The sequence below is a fragment of the Mustela erminea genome, chromosome 13 (genome assembly GCF_009829155.1).
Source record: "Mustela erminea isolate mMusErm1 chromosome 13, mMusErm1.Pri, whole genome shotgun sequence".
NCBI classification, from domain to species: Eukaryota; Metazoa; Chordata; class Mammalia; order Carnivora; family Mustelidae; genus Mustela; species Mustela erminea.
In genome coordinates, this window is record NC_045626.1 from 60,920,923 (window position 1) to 60,938,249 (window position 17,327).

Below are 17,327 nucleotides of genomic sequence, written 5' to 3' on the forward strand. Positions count from 1 at the left end.
TTTACAAAAGCTTTCCATTTCTCAATGTATGACTAGATAGATATCTCCTTTTTTTTTTTTTTTTTTTTTTTGGTTAAGATTTTAAGTAATTTCTACCTCCAGCGTGGAGCCGAACTTACAACCCTGAGGTCAAGAGTTGCATGCTTCACCAATGGAGCCAGCTGGTTAGAGAGATCTTATTTGTGGGAATGTCGATGATGGTTTTTTAGTTATATTGGTAATTATCAGAATTTCAGATAGTGTATCCATTTTCAACTTAGTGATTTACCAATTTTTAGATTAGATATGGACTCACCTCTTTTTTTTTTTTTTTTAAACAAATTAGCTTACACCTCTCATTCACCCATTTTCTAATATTTTGTTACATTGCTTATAACTGGCAAGGGGACAACTGAGTATTTTACTCCTTGGGGAGATATGGGATTGGTTTCCCATGAGCCTTTGATCACATTTTTGTCAACTAATAAATACTTAACCTTATTTTATGAGTGTTTGTGTTTAAAGATACCTTATTTAGCATATGTTGCTGATTCATTAACATTGAACTCTGCCAACAGCCTTAAAACTCATGCCTTAACAAAGCTTATCTAATACACTATTTTCTCCATAAGGTATATCATGGTCTTTTTGCTAAGCTTAGAAACACTAGACTGTACTGCAGTACCACTTTTGGGGACCATTTTAAAAAAAGAAATCACCAACCCACCACAAAAATGCAAAAAGCGTGGTGGTAAATAGAGTGCAACACTTGTTTTCAGTGTGAGAGCTGAAATAAGAAGGCATAGCCTTACATTGTTTGACCTCAGCATGAAACATGTAGGTCGGATGATTAATTTTTTGCAGAGCCGCTCCAGGCACATTCATGAGTTGACCGTGAAAGCCCCAAGTATTGGATTTTGGGGGTTACAAACAAATTTTAGTAAGCAGGCCAGTTTACAAATAGAGAACCTGCAGATGATAAGGATTGGCTGTATCTACTTTCTCAGAGATCATTTGTATACCTTGGTCTTTATTTTCATGCATCTTGGTTTCATTGTGTGTTAGTCTTTGCTTGTTTTTTTGTAGTTATGAACAAGAGTTGTATTTATAGTTAGGAACCAGTATTGGTATTTTTCTACTGTTAGGTGCTCTGTTTTCTTAGTAGCACACTCTCTTACCTAGTGCTTGGCTGAGTTTCAACTGAGTAGGTAGAGTGTGTTGGCAAAGTTCCCTTGTAGGGAGTATAAACCAAGGGAACTGGTGGGCTGGGGTATCCCTGAATTTCAGGAGGACTTGACTTTGTGGATGGAGCACCTTAACTCTCTCTGCCAGTTTTAGAGTGCTGTAAAGCTCTATTAATAAAGAACTAAACCTTTTTTTTTTTTTAATTGCCACATTCTGTTTTCAACTTTATGAGGTTGGCAGATGACAAGGTCAGAGGTTTAACAAGGGGTCATTTTCATAGGGATATTACTTAATCTGGATGAGGGAGGCAAAGGAAATCAGTATTGAGGTAACTAGGCATAGAAATTTAAAAAAAATTCAACTTAGAGTTCACTTCAGTAGAGGTCATGCTTTTATTATCTTTTGTCTTTTTAACAGACTTTATTTATTTATTTATTTTAAAAAGATTTTATTTATTTATTTGACAGACAGAGATCACAAGTAGGCAGAGAGGCAGGCAGAGAGGAGGAAGCAGGCTCCCTGCTGAGCAGAGAGCCCCATGCGGGGCTTGATCCCAGGACCCTGGGATCATGACCTGAGCTGAAGGCCGAGGCTTTAACCCACTGAGCCACCCAGGCGCCCCTCTTTTGACTTTTTTAAAAATGAAGTTGACCACAAATGAATCTAAAGAAGAGAATGACATGTGGGGAGCATGCCTTCTTGAGGGTTGATCTTTCTCTGCTTTTCTTCCTTCTGTCAGGGTTTCTTCTTTTTGTACAAAGCACTTAAAATCCTTTTGCCATGAATTGGTCGCCATAGGATTACTTTTCATTTCATAGTTAATGACCAAATCTTTCAGGAAGAAGAATTCTAAGACCTCCCGGCTCTTTTTTTTTTTTTTTTTTAAACTCTACTGAATGCTTGAAACCTTTTGGGAGAAGAGCTACTTTTTTTAAAAAAATCATTTATTTAATTAGAGAGAGCACATGAAAGAGATTGTGCATGAGCAGGAGGAGGGACAGAGGGAGAAGGAGAGAGAGAATCTCAAGCAGATTCTGTGATGAGTGCAGAGCCCAACATGGGGCTTGATCTCATGACCCAAACCAAAAGTCATGAGTCGGTTTCTTACCCTTGAGTTACTAGACGCCCCAAGAATTACTGTCTATTAGCAAAAGGATGGTATTATTTGTCCCCATGTTGAGCATTCTCAAGGACATACCTTTCCAAGGTGTGGCTGTGTCAGATGTATGGCAGGGATCTATCTAGTCATGGTAGTGACATGCTTATTTGTGGGTTGTAGAGCTTCTTGATGCCAGGTTTTTCTAATTCTCTGAATTAGATGTATATTAACTTGATAATTATGTAAAAAAGTTTTTACTTTTCATTTCTAGCTCTCGTGCTCATTCCCCCATGATAGCTGTAGGAAGTGATGACAGTAGTCCAAATGCAATGGCCAAGGTTCAGATTTTCGAGTATAATGAAAATACCAGGTTAGTACTGCTTTAGTTTTAATTAGTGTCCCAAATTGCATTTAATTTTTAAAAATGTTATTTCTTTATCCATTCATTGAATTACGCATGATTCATTACCTATTTACTAATTCCTGTGCTATGCCAAGTTCTGTGCTAGGCTCTGGTAATATAAAATTAAATGGTATAAAAGAGAAGGTGACTGATTTTCTAGTATGTAGCATCTCGCTGGGAAAACAAACAAAAATATTAAAGTGATGATGAATTTTATAAACTGGGAGAATTGGGGTGTTAAGGGTTTACTATACCTGGGGGGGAGAGGGCCAGGAAGGTTCTCCAGACAGAACTTACGGGATGAGTAAAAGTTAGCCAAAAAGGGCAAAACATTCCAAATGGAGAAAACTACAAATGATAAGGTACGTGAACAAGAGAGAACCAATATATTTTTATTGTAGTTGAAATGAAATAGGCAAAAAGGAGTGTGGTGAGAAACAAAACTTAGATCTGTGAGACCTAGTGTTCCATGTTTAGATTTTATTTTATGGGAAATGAGAAGCCATTGAAAGATTTTTGAGTTGGGGAATGATGGGCTTGCATTGTAGTTTAACTCTTCCATAGGTATGGAAAGTATTTTTGAGGGCAGAGGTTGAGGTGGGAGATTGTAGTGGCTTTGGGATAGAGTCATGGCAATGGGGATTGAGAGAAGTAGGCAGTTGGAGAATAAATTAAATGGTATGAATAGGATCTGATGACTGGATGTAGAAGGTGAAGAATGGGAGAAGCTTTTGAAATGACTTTCAAGGTTCTGGCTTAATAGTTCAATGGATGGTGTGTAATTTCTTGAAATAAGGGCATCTGGAAATAGGACAGATTTGAGTAGAGTATAGCAGCACATGATGGAAAATTTATGTTGGGTCATGTTGTGATACCTGCAACACCTCTTAGAGCTGTAAAGAGGTGTATTCAGAGTCTTATAGGAAAAGAGAGCACACATCAGTTGTTCAAGTGGGCTTCACATGTGCTAGACAACAGTCTTGAGTCGAGGAACCAGATATTGGGCAGGACCAGAAGCAGAAAAGAACTAGAGTTTTCCCCTTATCTGTAGGGGATATGTTCCAAGACCACCCAGTGGCTCCCTGAAACCTGAAATAGTATGAAATTGTATATACTCTGTTTTTTTCTATAAATACATACCTATGATAAAGTTTATAAGTTAGAGTATGAGATTAACAATAGTAGCTAGTAGTAACATGTAAGAATTGAAATAATACACTGTAAATAAAAATTATATGAATGCAGTCTTTCTCAAAATATCTTACTGTGTTGGACTCACACTTCTTCCTGTGATGATGTGAGATGATAATGTGATGAGATGGCAGGAGGGGAATGGTGTAGACCTGTGACGTAGCGTTAGGCTACTGCTGACCTTCTGATGATATATCAGGAGATCATCTTCTGGATGGCAGTTTGATCGTGGGTAACAAACTGTGAGAAGCAAGACTGGCTAAGGGGGGGACCACTAATTCCTTTGGGCTTTGCAATTCAGAATGTTTCTAGGGTTTTTGCAGAGTTCTTATACCAGCTCTCTAACTTCCCAGATTATTGATTTCTTCAGAGAGTCTATGCTTACACAGTGTTGTCCAGTAGAACTTGCTGTGCTGATGGTACTGACCCATGCCTGTACCAGCTAACATACTGGCCACTAGCCACATGGCAGCTGTGGAAGCTCAGAATGTGCTACTACAGCGGCAGAACTGCATTTGTTTATTTTTATAAATTTAAATTTAGGTAGGCACATGTGGCTAGTGGCTGCAGTATTGGCCAACATAGTTCTAGATTATAGGAACCTTCCTCTAGAACTTTTGATGCTTTTGTAACCTTTTAAGCTACTAAAGCTATGAGCAATATTAATAGCACATTTTTTTAATAAACATTTCTTAAAAGATTTTATTTGTTTATTCATGAGAGGCAGAGGGAGAAGCAGGCTCCCCACTGAGCAAGGAGCCTGATGTGCTGGGATCATGACCTGAGCCGAATGTAGACACTTAACTGACTGAGCCACCCAGATGCCCTATAAACATTTTTTTTTGTTTAACATATAATGTATTATTTGCCCCAGTGGTACAGGTCTGTGAATCATCAGCTTACACATTTCATCGCACTCACCATAGCACATACCTTCCCCAATGTCCATAACTCTATCCCTAACCCCCACCCCCTGCCCTATAAACATTTTTTAAAAAGATTTATTTGAGAGTGAGAGAGTGTGCACATGCATGATAGGGGAGGGGTAGAGGAAGAGAATCCCAAGCACACTCTCTGCTGAGCCCATATGGAGTCTGATGCAGGGCCCGATCCCATGGCAGAGATCATGACTTAAAACCAAGAGTTGGATGCTTAACCGACTGAGCCACCCGGGTACCCCTAGTAGCATATTTTAAAGAGGCTTCATGAAGAGTTAATATTATTAAAGTAATTTCTTTCAACCTTAGCTGAAAAGAATGAGTTTGGAGGCATAAATCGAAAATTTAAAAGGGGGATCATTTCTAAAACATAGGAGAATGAAAAGTACTTCATAAATAATATTTGAATAAAGGGATAAGAACTTCTAGTTAGTTCTGAAAGAAAATACAGGGCAGATAGAAAAGAACCTAAAACTTAAATGAATTCAGTGATAAAGATAACCGAATGAATCTCTTAGCTAGCAGAATAAACCTAGATTAGGGGCTGGATTTCCTGCATTATCTCCTATAACAAGGAGCCTGGCAGCAGAGCAGTTCAGGGGTCAATTAAGCAGCTCACTTGGTGCAGTGGTCTTGGTATTTTCCTTTTTTTTTTTTTTTTTTTTTTTGCTGTCATACTTAGTGTGTGGTGACAGCTCCCTCTTAGATCACAAGAGCCTTTCTAGGTTTTCACATGCAAATACAGAGAAGAGCATTTGCTTTCATGTCTCTTTATATTAGGGAGAGAGAATATTTTCTGAAAGCGTCTTAGCAGGCTTTTTCATTGGGTCCCCTGGCCAGAATTGGGTCACTTACCATGCTTTAGATGCAAGGGAGTCAAACAGTAAGTGCCTGGTATTTTCTACATATGACTGGGAAGTGGCATTGGGTAGGTAAAGGTGTCTGTGTGTGAGTGTGTGAGGGATTGACTTAGGAAGTTATCAGACCTTTAAGTTCATCCATTTTTGGATTTTTTTTGGTCTGGTTCTTTGAAGCAGGAGTTGTTCAAAGGTTCTTATATAGATTGAACATGTTAACATAGAGTGATAGTGGACTGTGTAGCATGCAGTGATGAATACTTAGTTGATATTCCTGTAAGTAATAACACCATTTAGTACACAGGAGACATTTGTCCAATTAACCAGTATTGGATATTGTTATTTCTTTGGTGAGTGAAAATATTAAGAAAGACCTGGTCTTCATAGTGATGTAATAATGCCTACTTTTATATAAGGCATTTTCACATATTTTATGAAATTCAGATTCTAACAATCATCTTATGAATAGGGTAGGTAGCTTTTATATTAGCACCATTTTATAAATGAAGAAATAGATCAAGGTAAAATGATTTGTCCAAGATCAAACAGAAGTCAGGAGTAGAAGAGTAGAAGCAGCAAGGCTGTGGATTAGATTACTCAGGGTGAGCAATATAGGGTGAGGAGAGGTTAAGGAAAGAACAATGAGGTATGCCCTGGCTTGGAGACATTTGAGAAAAATGTTGGGGTGAAAAGAAGGCCAAGCATAGAATGTTGGGAACACTAGTATTTCAGAGGAGGAAGGTAAGGTAGGTGCCTCTCTCTGACTCCTCCGTTACACACAGGGTTCTGTGCTTCACTTCTGTCCCTGATATTCAATCAGTGACATAGAAAAATGGAATAGGAAACTCTTAATCTGTTGTCTCCTTCATTGTTTTCTTCTCTGTTTGCAAATAGAGAAATAGAATCGTAGGGATGAAGTAGACTTTGGTATAGCTTCCTTTATCCCCACTAAAATTCTTGCTGTTATCAGGTTCATTTTTCAGTTTATACTCAAGTACTTAGGAATTGAATTACTCTTTTCTTGGAATTAGATATTAATGGCTAATGAATCAGGATCTCATTTAATAATTCAAGTTTTTTAAAATGGTTCTAAGCTAAACTTAGGAAGTCAAAGAAAGAAACCCAGGTGGCTTTATTAGTTTACTGGTGTTGCCATAACAAATTACTACAAACTAATGGCTTAAAACAGAGATTTATTCTCACAGTTCTGGAGGCCAGAAATCTGAAATCAAGGTGTAGTCAGGGCGTGCTTCCTCCACAGTCCTTCCTCATCTTCAGGCTTCTGGTGGCTTTGGGAGGTCCTTGGCATGTGGCTGCGTAAGTTCAGTTTCTCCCTCTGTCTTCAGATGCCGCCTTCTCGGTCTGTTTCTCCTTTTCTGTCTTTTATGCAAATGATCCAGGATGATCTTATCCTGAGATCCTTAATTATATATGCAAAGATCCTTTTTCTAAATTAGGTCACATTTCTGTTTCTGGGGTTAGGCCTTGGCCTTACTGTATACTGTTGAGGTAAACACTGCTTCAATGTGGATTTTTAAAAATTTTCATTTCTGAAATTTTTATCTGAATTGGTTTTTCATTAGGAAATACGCAAAAGCGGAAACCCTCATGACAGTCACAGATCCTGTGCATGACATTGCCTTTGCTCCAAACTTGGGAAGGTCTTTCCATATTCTAGCCATAGCAACCAAAGATGTGAGGATTTTTACATTAAAGCCTGTGAGGTGAGTTTTTGAAGCAATTACTAATTTAAAACTATTCTTAATTTTCTTCCATGGAGAAGAGTGAAGAGGCAACTGTGAACTGAAGAATGGATTCTTTATTGAACATTTTATCTACAAATATATGACTTTTGGGGTTGGGGAATGGAATAAAGACAGGAGATTTATGTTTTCTTAATTGCGTTTTCTTTAGGCTGATATGATTTGGATCCTCTGAATATAATTGGTACTCTGTAAATGTTTGAACAAATGAGAGGTGGGAGTTTACTTAGGAAAGTTAAATTAGCACTGAGACATTCTTGTGAATAATCTGTTCAATCTTTAGTTTTGGAATTGTGAGTTTCAGTTCTTTTCCTTTTTCCTTCCTTTCCCCCTTCTACTCTTTCCTTCCTACAGCTTTCCTTTTAAAATTGTTATGTATTTTATTTCTCAGTTTTGTTTGGGGGACTCCTCTTTTGTTTTTTCTTTTTTCTTTCTTTTTTTTTTTTTTTTAAAGAGAGAGAGTGGGTGGTGGGGGGCCCAGAGGAGCAGAGGAAGAGGGAGAGAGATAATCTTAAGCATGCTCCAAGCCCAGCTTAGAGTAGCCATGAGGCTTAATTTTGCAACTCTGAGATAATGACCTGGGCTGAAATCAAGAGTTGGATGCTTAACTGACTGAGCCACCCAGGCACTCCTGTTCCTTTCTTCCATGAAATAATTACTGAATAATTTTTATGTGGTAGGGTCATACTAGGTGCCGGGGAGTCAAATGAAAGCGACATGGCCCAGCTCTCAATGACTTAAGGTTGGAGGGATGTGGGAGGGAAGGTGGTAGTTATGGATATGCACAGTTTTATAATGTAATATGGTAAAAATAATATAGTATGTGAGACCATTTGTATTTTTAAAATTAGAACTCTGTATATGTGTGTATAAAATCTTCAATCAACATTTCTTAGGGAAGTTTTTTTATTAATAGGAAAGAACTTACTTCCTCTGGTGGACCAACAAAATTTGAAATCCATATAGTGGCTCAGTTTGATAATCATAATTCCCAGGTCTGGCGAGTGAGTTGGAATATAACAGGAACAGTGCTAGCATCTTCAGGAGATGATGGCTGTGTGAGATTGTGGAAAGGTAAGATTTTAATGAAGGAATTGTTGCTGTGTTGGTTCGTCAGAATTTTCACTTAGAAATGTAAGTTCAGAAATACTTCGGAAAAAATTATCTTTCTACAGTTACTTAAATTGATGTCCTAACATTAATTTGTGTTATTTTGAACCTCCATTCATTTACTTAGTTCATGGCAGTTAGGACTGATTCAATTGTTTTTTAAGTTTCCATGTGGAAAAAAGCAACTTTTAAAACTAAAAGTAATTGTAACAGAATATGCGGTTTAAGATACTATTTGCTATATTATGCGGTATCTCCAAAAAATACCATTTGCTATATATGTAATCTGTGTGACTGCTCTGCAGACTCAGGATAGGACTATAGACATCTCCTATTAAATAATTGCTTTTAGCCAACCAGCCCTTCATAGGACAAAACCCAGTATATACCCCACTTCCTCTCTGCAGCTCTCAGAAGTTGAAGCTTCTGGCCACTGATTCTGAAAGTTTCTTGTGCCATGCTGAGAATTCCGTCTAGTAACTCAATGCTGACTGGTTGCTGCAGCATGGTCTGCACTTTTCCATGGAAGTTTATCCATTGGGCGGAGGTGTCTTTGGTCCTTGTACCACTCTAGTTGGTGGTATCCCACTTTTAGGATCCAAACTTAAGCTTAGTTCATGTACCTTGAGCAGTCACTGTTTCTCAAAATGCAGTTTGACCGAGTCTCCCATGGCCAGTTTTAGGCTGTGGTAGAACCAGCCCAGACCTCAATTTCCTCAGTGTCATTTGATATCAAGGGCTTTGCTTCCTTTTCATGCCTCTGGGCTTTAGTCAGGACCACACAGTTCCACTCAAGCAGGCTCCCTAACTTGAGTTTCCTGGACCCAGTGTCTCCAGCACTCTGTTTTGCATTCAGAGAATTAGGCCATGTTGGGTAAGCCACTCAAATCCTAAAGGTTTGTTACTTACATCCATCTCTGAGGACATTAGGTACCCACATGATCTGTACTTGCATAGCTAAGAGGATAACTCCATTACCCTCCATATACTTGTGATTGAAATTCATTTTCCTGAAGATAAAGAATTTATTTTGATAGTAAAATGTTAATGTGGTAAATTAGAGAGTAGTCTTTGTTAATATTTATCTTATAAGGAAGGAGAATGATACAAATTTTGTTTTTTAAATTAGTTCTTGTAAAACTTTACAAAATAATTGTTAAAATTGAGATATATATATATTTCATTTTAAATATGTCTGTAATATATCTTGAGAGATATGTTATAGTTTTTTTATTATAGTTATTTCTTGTTTTTTTTTTAATTATAGTTAAAGGACTTGACCACAAATTTGTGCCCTTGAGTTATAGTTGTTAGTCATGTTAATGTATTTGACCATTTTCTTTTCAGCTAATTATATGGACAATTGGAAGTGTACTGGTATTTTGAAAGGTAATGGGAGCCCTGTCAATGGGAATTCTCAGCAGGGAAACTCAAATCCTTCCCTAGGTTCAAATATCCCAAATCTTCAAAATTCATTAAATGGATCTTCTTCTGGCAGGTAGGCTGATTTTTGGGACAACGAGAAATTAATCTCCTTTTCAAATTATTCTGGTAGGCATACTGTAAGTTTGTGATTTTGTGGGTTTTAAGATTGAATGAAGAAATTCATACATAAGTAGAAAAAAATTCACTTTGTTAGCTCTGTGTTTAGCTTATGTGGCCATATTTATAGGTAGACTGTTAAACTAAACTATTTAAACTAAACTATATTCTGAAATTTAGTGGTCTGTCAGAAATGTTTATAACTTTAAGATTTTACTTTGCTTCTAAAGTCAGATGAAGAGTAAATCTGGCATAATGCCAAGGATTTTTTTTTTAGTCCTAAATGAACATGAGTATGTTAGTGGTAGTAGTGCAGCCTTTAAATTAGGTCAAGCTGAAATTTTAAATAAACTGCATTAACCAAGGCTTTGTAGAAGAGAGTGAGTTAGATGTGGGTTTTTTGGTGTGTGTTTAAAACTTCAATGGATATTTAAGAGGAAATGGTAAATTCTGATTTCTTGATTTTTAGAATTTTTAACATATTTTAGATTCTTGCTTATCTTAATGTTTGATGTGATCTCAAGAGTCATCCTTTGTTTTTATATTCAAATTTCAAATATGTGAATTGGTAAGATAAAGTTATTTTAATATGCCTTTGTGAATAATTTGGAATACAATTCAGGAAACTTCAAAGCACAGCCTTAACAAATTGTCCTGTGGTTATCCTGTTGTCATCTTAAATAACAGAATACTATTTAAAATTAAAGCTATTTTTATATTGTTATATTTAAAAAAAAAAAGTCCTTAAATCTCTTGAGATTTAAGTATTTGCATGAAAACAATTTCAGGTTACCACAGAAAATACCAGATTATAAAGAAGATTTCATGAAACAAAGGATACTACTGTTAATTAAAAAAAAAAAAAAATCTGGTTTGTAGTTGCTGTCTGTACTGCATATATTGTAAAGAGCTTTGGATATATTGTAAAGAGCTTTGAAGTTTTGATCTGTATTCTTAATGTGCCAATAACCGTGTGTGTTAGATCTGTGATGCATTTTTCCCTTCTCCATTTGTATTATGTCCTTTAACAGAAAGCACAGCTGAGTACCAGCTAACTGGAGTAACTTTGCTGTTTTGCTGCTTGTTGCATGCACACAGGAATGGAAAGCGAGCTCCTTTTCCCCTTCCCCAGCGCCGTTTGACCTCTCCCAAGATACACCAGCAGCCTGCTTACTACTAAACGCAATCCAAAAGGCCTTTAAAAATCCAGTGTATATCATTTTTTTGTACTAGCAGTTTATTGACACTATTTGAAGCTTTTGAAATATAAATGGAGAGGCTTTTTGTTGAGACATTGTCACCAAAACAATTTTTTGAAATGTTCCTGAAACTAACATGGGTTTTAAAATTAAAAGGATTGTTACTATCCTTACAAGCAGTTGGGAGGAGGGTAAATATCACTTTATTCCATTTGGAGAAAATAGACTTATTTGTTTTGTTTTCTAGAACAGTAGGCTAAAATGATGAATTTTTATAATTTGAAGGTTGAATAAATATTTTTCATAAAGATTGTTTTGAGTGCTAATTTGTTTACCTTTTGTAGAATTGGTTTACACATGGTATTATTTAGTACAACTCTGTCATTTCTTTGTAATATTTAAAAAATATTAGTAAAGGAGTGAGAGAAGTAGTAGTAAAATGAAGTGATTTGACTGTACAGTTTGCGGCCAAATTAAACATTTGGTATTGCTTCATTTTATAATTTGGTAGTAAAATGAAGACATCTTTGTAAATTTTCAATTCATATTCACTAAAGAGCTTAACGTTTCTAATATGTGCTTGTATATTTTTTTATGGTATGATTCCATGGCTTAAGTTTTTCTTCAAAATTTGGAAGCCTACCGTAAGAGGAGCAGTTAAAAATTTGCTAAAATTGTGCATGCACATTAACCTCCACATTCCAAGTCTCAGGAATTTAATTTACTTGGCTGCTTCATTTAGTTCATATTCTCTAGAACTTTGACCTTAATGATAAAGCTATAAGTCTTTGCTAAAATGCTTAAGTATTACGGGTAAGTTATAAAATGGCAGAATAACAACAAGGACATATTCTTTGAGCTCTTTTGCTTAACAAAATTTTGTACTATTTAAGGTTTTTGCAGAAAATCACCTAAGTATTTTCAAAGATTGTATTTCTTCAGAAGTATATTGCAATAGCTGGCCATACTATATGAAAGTATATTTGGATTGGTTCTCAGTGTCATGTATGCACTAAAAAACCTGTGCCTGCTGCTACTACAAACGAAGCATTGCTTAAAATAAAGAAAAAGCTTATTAGATTTGTAAATTTACAGGATAGCATCAAATATGTTTCTGAAAGATTAGAAAATGTTTTAAATTATAAAATGTCTTTTTTTGTAACATTCATACTGATAATTTTTTTTTAACATTTTAAGTTTAACAGATTGTATTTCTTTCTTTCAAGTTTTTATACTTGCTTAAGCAAGCTTGATTTGAGTAAGGGTCTTGATTTTTGCGATTATGTTCTGTTAGTTTTGGCATGAATATACTAAAGCTTTTTTTTTTTCAGCATGTGTTTTCTCCTCTTTGGTTCTCTTTGTATTTACTACTTTTCTCTTTTTCTTCTGTTTTTTCTTTTTTTTTTTTTTCTGTTGTTTTTGTTTTGTTTTGGTGTTTTGTTCCTGTCTTCATTGTTTCAGGTATTTCTTTCCCCCTCTGGATTCCCCACGGGCTGGATCGAGATGGTCCAGTTATGCCCAGCTCCTTCCTCCTCCTCCTCCTCCTCTGGTAGAGCACTCTTGCGATGCTGACACTGCCAACCTCCAGTATCCTCACCCTCGCAGACGATCTCTCTCTCGGCCTCTTAATCCCTTACCTGAGAATGAAGGGGTTTAAAACACTGATTTAACACTTAAAGGCCTTATTCAAGTGCTTGTAAATGCTTTCATTCCTGGCTGCTTTTTGTTTTTCTTCATTTTCTTTTAGAAGATTTTTCTAACTTAGGGTCTGTCTTGCATGTATTACACCAGAACACAGTGTTTTGGAACCTAAATGTGTTTGTGCTTCTGCATCAAAGGAACATTTGCCTCACTGGTTGATAACCTTTGATGAAATGAGATAAGTACAAGTAACATGAACTCTGAGTTACAGTAGCTGATTTCAATTTCAAAGTGCCTATTCTGTAAGTTTTATTTTGAACTGTTATGGTGTTAGTTTTCTTATGGTTTGTCATTCTGGTTCATGTGAAAGGATTACCATAAAGTTCACTTTGCCTTTGAGACGTACTAAGAAATGTTTTACATGTTACAGGCTATTGTTGCAACCAACTAGTTTGTAAAATAAATCATTCCTGTGTATAAAGCAGCAAAACAAAATAATGGACTGTTGGGTCTTTTTTTTTTAATTTTTAAAGAAATTGCCTTTTACTACTTGGAATTATTGTTTAAAGCTTTTGTAATTATTCTCCAAGTAGATTATTTAATAAAATATATTTTAAAAGGTATGAATCTCTTGCCTTATGAAAAGAGAATGTACAGCTGGCCCTTGAACAACATGGGTTTGAATTGCACTGATGTACTTATACATAGGTTGATGGTCTCCCCCCCCCCATAAATGCCGTTTAGTACTGTAAATGTACTTTCTCATCTTTATGATTTTCTTAATACTTCTTTTCTCTAGCATACTTTATTATAAGAAAACATTAGTTTGTATAACATACAAAATAGGTGTTAATTGACTGTTCATGTTACTGGTAAAGCTTCTCTCAACTATAGGCTATTAAGTTTTTTTGGGAGTACAAGGTTAAGCCCAGATTTTCAACTATGCGGGTGCATGGCACCACCTAAGCCCTAGTTGTTCAAGGGTCAACTCTGTTCTACTTGATATATGATAACGCTTGTATCTCCTTATAATAGTACGTTGCAAAAAAAGAAAGAAAGAAAAAGAAAAAACCCAAACAATAAAAAATTGGGAGATGAGCACGACATTTATTTAGAAGGTAGAAAGTCAATATGTAGACTAACATCTACAACTGACACATGTTGACTTCCAATCTAATTACACATTATTTTTTAATACTTTTAAAATTTGAAATCAGAAAATAATTGACAGTAATTATGATAAAGTGATTAAAACTATGAGACTAGTAATATTCTTTTTAGTTCAGTTTTCTTAAGAATTGCCAAGGATTTAACTTTTCCTTAGGACTAGAGAAGGTGTAATTTGAGTAGCATTTCATATGTGTCTCAGTTAATCACATGTAGGTACAATTTGTTATAACCATATAATTTCTTATCAATTTTCAAAGACACCTTTCCTTTGTATAGTGTCATACCCTTGAAACTTCTTAACCTGCAAGGGATAAAGAGCTAATAAGAGAATAATTTTAACTTAAGGAATATTTGAGTTTTGTGGTGACTGATTAAAGTGGTTTTTTTTCTGTAAAGTTGTTAGCATTTTAGCATTTCAATCTATGGAGAAGAGCCTTTTCCAGATAATTGTCAAAGGTCTTCCTTCTGTTAAAGGACTTGTTTTAGACTTGTTAGCTTTGTTTATGTTCAAAGCAAGGGGTCTAACTTAAGGCTGAATCTAGCTAAGAATTAAAAATTCATGTCTTTGAGATTTCAATTGTAGAGGTGCATGGGGTTAGAATGGGCAAATGAAATGAGACAGATTCTCCAATTTAATGAATATCAGGCATCTTCTACGTGTCAGATACTGTGCTGATACATAAAACAAAACAAAAAACGTCTGCACACAAAGTTATTCTAGTGGGAGAAGCCTTTTACAGAATTTACAAAAAGTAACCAGGATTCAGTTGCATAATAAAGGTCGAAACACAGAAAGTGATTTATTTGGTCTGACCAGGTTTGGAAGCAATGTGGGAGGGTATTCCACAGCCACCCGAGATTGAGCAGTAACAGGTCTGTGATGCCCTTAGATGTCCGGGGCTGCACACGTGCTACACTGACTGGCTCAGCATGTGCCTACCCTACGCCGGCAGGTGCAGGTAACCCGTTGAACTCCATTCATGATGGGCATTGGGGATTGCAATTATTCCCCATGAACAAGGAATTCCCAGTAAGTGTGGGTCATAAGCTTCCGTTGATTAAGTCCCTGCCCTTTGTACACACCGCCCGTCGCTACTACCGATTGGATGGTTTAGTGAGGCCCTCAGAGTGGAGTAGTTCAAGCGGAAAAGGGTAGGAGTTCCGAGGTGATAGCCCAGCGGTAAAAGAGGATGGGTTATTTCGGCAACGAGGTATAAGCGTTAGTCTGATGTGAGGTCCATTTGGGGAGCTGGTGGGAGATTAATCTAGAATCAAACTCTGTGGTCACATTGTATGTGGCTTTGTATATCTGTGGCTGAGGTTTGCCACAAAGCAGTTGGTAGAGGAGAACTATGGGAGATGACTGCCTTTTCTTAACTGGATAAACATCACTTCTAATTCCTGGGAGGCATCCCTAGCCCTGAGACTTCTGCAAGATCTACCCAGGGTCCTGGGTGATGGACATTAAGGAGGGCATGTGATGTAATGAGCTCTGGATATTATAGAAGACTGATGAATCACTGAACTCTACCTCTGAAACTAATAGTGCATATGTTAATTGAATTTAATTTTAAAACAAAACAAAAAGATCTACCCAGTGTCTAAGGAGATTTGAAATCATTGGGAGTTGTGTGCCTCTTTTTTTCTTTTGGCAAGTAAGTTTGGATAATAGCTAGTATTTGTTGAGTATGTCCATGTGTCAGTGCTCTTCTAGATACTTCATGTGAATTAACTAATCTCACAACAAATCTCTGAGGCAAGTGCTCTAAGTACCCCGTTTTACCTGTAAGGAAATTGGAAGGTTAAAGCTTTTTGTCCAAGGCTGCACAGCTAGGAAGTGAGAACCAGAATTGAGATTTTGGCAGGCTGGTATCAGTCTCTGCTCTCCTGCTTGCAGATACTTTGGATCCTTGTCATTAGAGTTCCACCAGGTTGCTGGATGTTGTGGGGAGAGCTTTGGTCACTTGATTTTTATGGAAGAAGGACATTTATTGAGTTGGGTAGAAGGAGACAGGGTAAACGAATAGACACATTCCAGTAGTTCACTTCCAATGTATGCTCGTGGTGTAGACAGAGTAGTTAAGATACTTTGTGAAACAGGATTGCTCATTACAGTCAAATAGCATCCTTTTAGTTCTAAAGCTAGTAGGTTTATTTTTCTGGATTCAGAAAACCTTGAGATTTTCTCCATTTACCTTTGTTCATTGAGTGTAGACAAAGGTAGAATGGGGTAATTAGAGTTTGCAAATGCCAAAGCTGGAGGGTTTCAAGAAAAAAATGGCAGGAGAATTGCAGAGACATCAACTGAGTTTGACAGGAGGCTAGTTCTAATAAAATAAGTGTTGAAAGAAGACTCAGGACCAAACCAGATATGATAGGTTGAATGGCTATAAGGTGTGAAAGTGAAGGTAAGGTTAAGGATAGGAGAAACAGAATGGTCTTAAGGTGATAAAACAATCAAGGAAGCGTGAGTTGGTTTTAGGTGGAAAGATGCAGCATTTCTAAAGGCAGTTACCAGTAGAGAAGGTATCCAGGAACGATAATTGAGCAGTGTTTTAGAGGACACAAAAGTAAAGCGATCAAATAAACATGTCATTCCCCAACAGGCTAACATTAGGAGTAGGGACTGTTAAGCTCAACTTTTTCATTTTCGCCCCCAAGTGTGCTGTTGCATCTTAAACATTAAATAAGTTGCATGAATGAAGTTAGCTAGCTTTGGAAAAGAGGGACTTTTTCTCAGACTGTATGGAAGAAATTTTGAGAGGAAGGAAAGTAAAAGGCACGAAATTGAATTACCTCTGGTTTCAGTATAGTAGTAGTTAAAGCAGTGGTGGCATTTGTGGCCTAAGGAGAACAGGAAAACGTAGGGAGTAATTAGGGATGAATTATGTCTCCTCAGCTCTTTCCACCCTCAACCAGCCTTATTCCGTCACAAAGAGGCGATTAGGTGTAGAGAACTATCATGAAGCTTGGATCCTGAGAAATGATTTCCTAATTGAAGCTTTATTGCGGTTTATGACATAAGGCAAATGATGACACATTTCAGTGTCTGCCAAGCAGTGGTAGAAAAGATCCGCATCTGCTCTTGTAAAAAGACAAAAAAATGACACAGTTCTAAACTCAGGGTAGTATCAGATGACTCGTTCACCGCAAGTATTGTATAAGGTGAGTGACGATGTTTTGGGGTTCCAGACTGAATACGGTAAGCAGTCCCCCCCCCCCGCCCGAGTTGGCCAAGGCCTTCATTATT

General features: G+C 36.7%; 1 protein-coding gene across 3 annotated transcripts in view; it reads left to right on the plus strand.

Moving 5' to 3' along the window:
- SEH1L (SEH1 like nucleoporin) overlaps positions 1–13,402 on the plus strand; it is a 29,124-nt gene extending 15,722 nt beyond the window's left edge. The window contains exons 5-9 of one of the 3 annotated variants that reach the window (XM_032311499.1): positions 2,535–2,633; positions 7,236–7,376; positions 8,332–8,489; positions 9,873–10,023; positions 12,728–13,402. In XM_032311499.1, the coding sequence (XP_032167390.1) occupies positions 2,535–2,633; positions 7,236–7,376; positions 8,332–8,489; positions 9,873–10,023; positions 12,728–12,923 (745 nt within the window). In that variant the 3' untranslated portion in view covers positions 12,924–13,402. Of the gene's footprint in view, positions 1–2,534; positions 2,634–7,235; positions 7,377–8,331; positions 8,490–9,872; positions 10,077–11,098; positions 11,416–12,727 lie in introns of those variants that run through there. The other 2 variants (XM_032311502.1, XM_032311500.1) reach the window with 2 other exon arrangements.
- Positions 13,403–17,327: the final 3,925 nt, after the last annotated feature.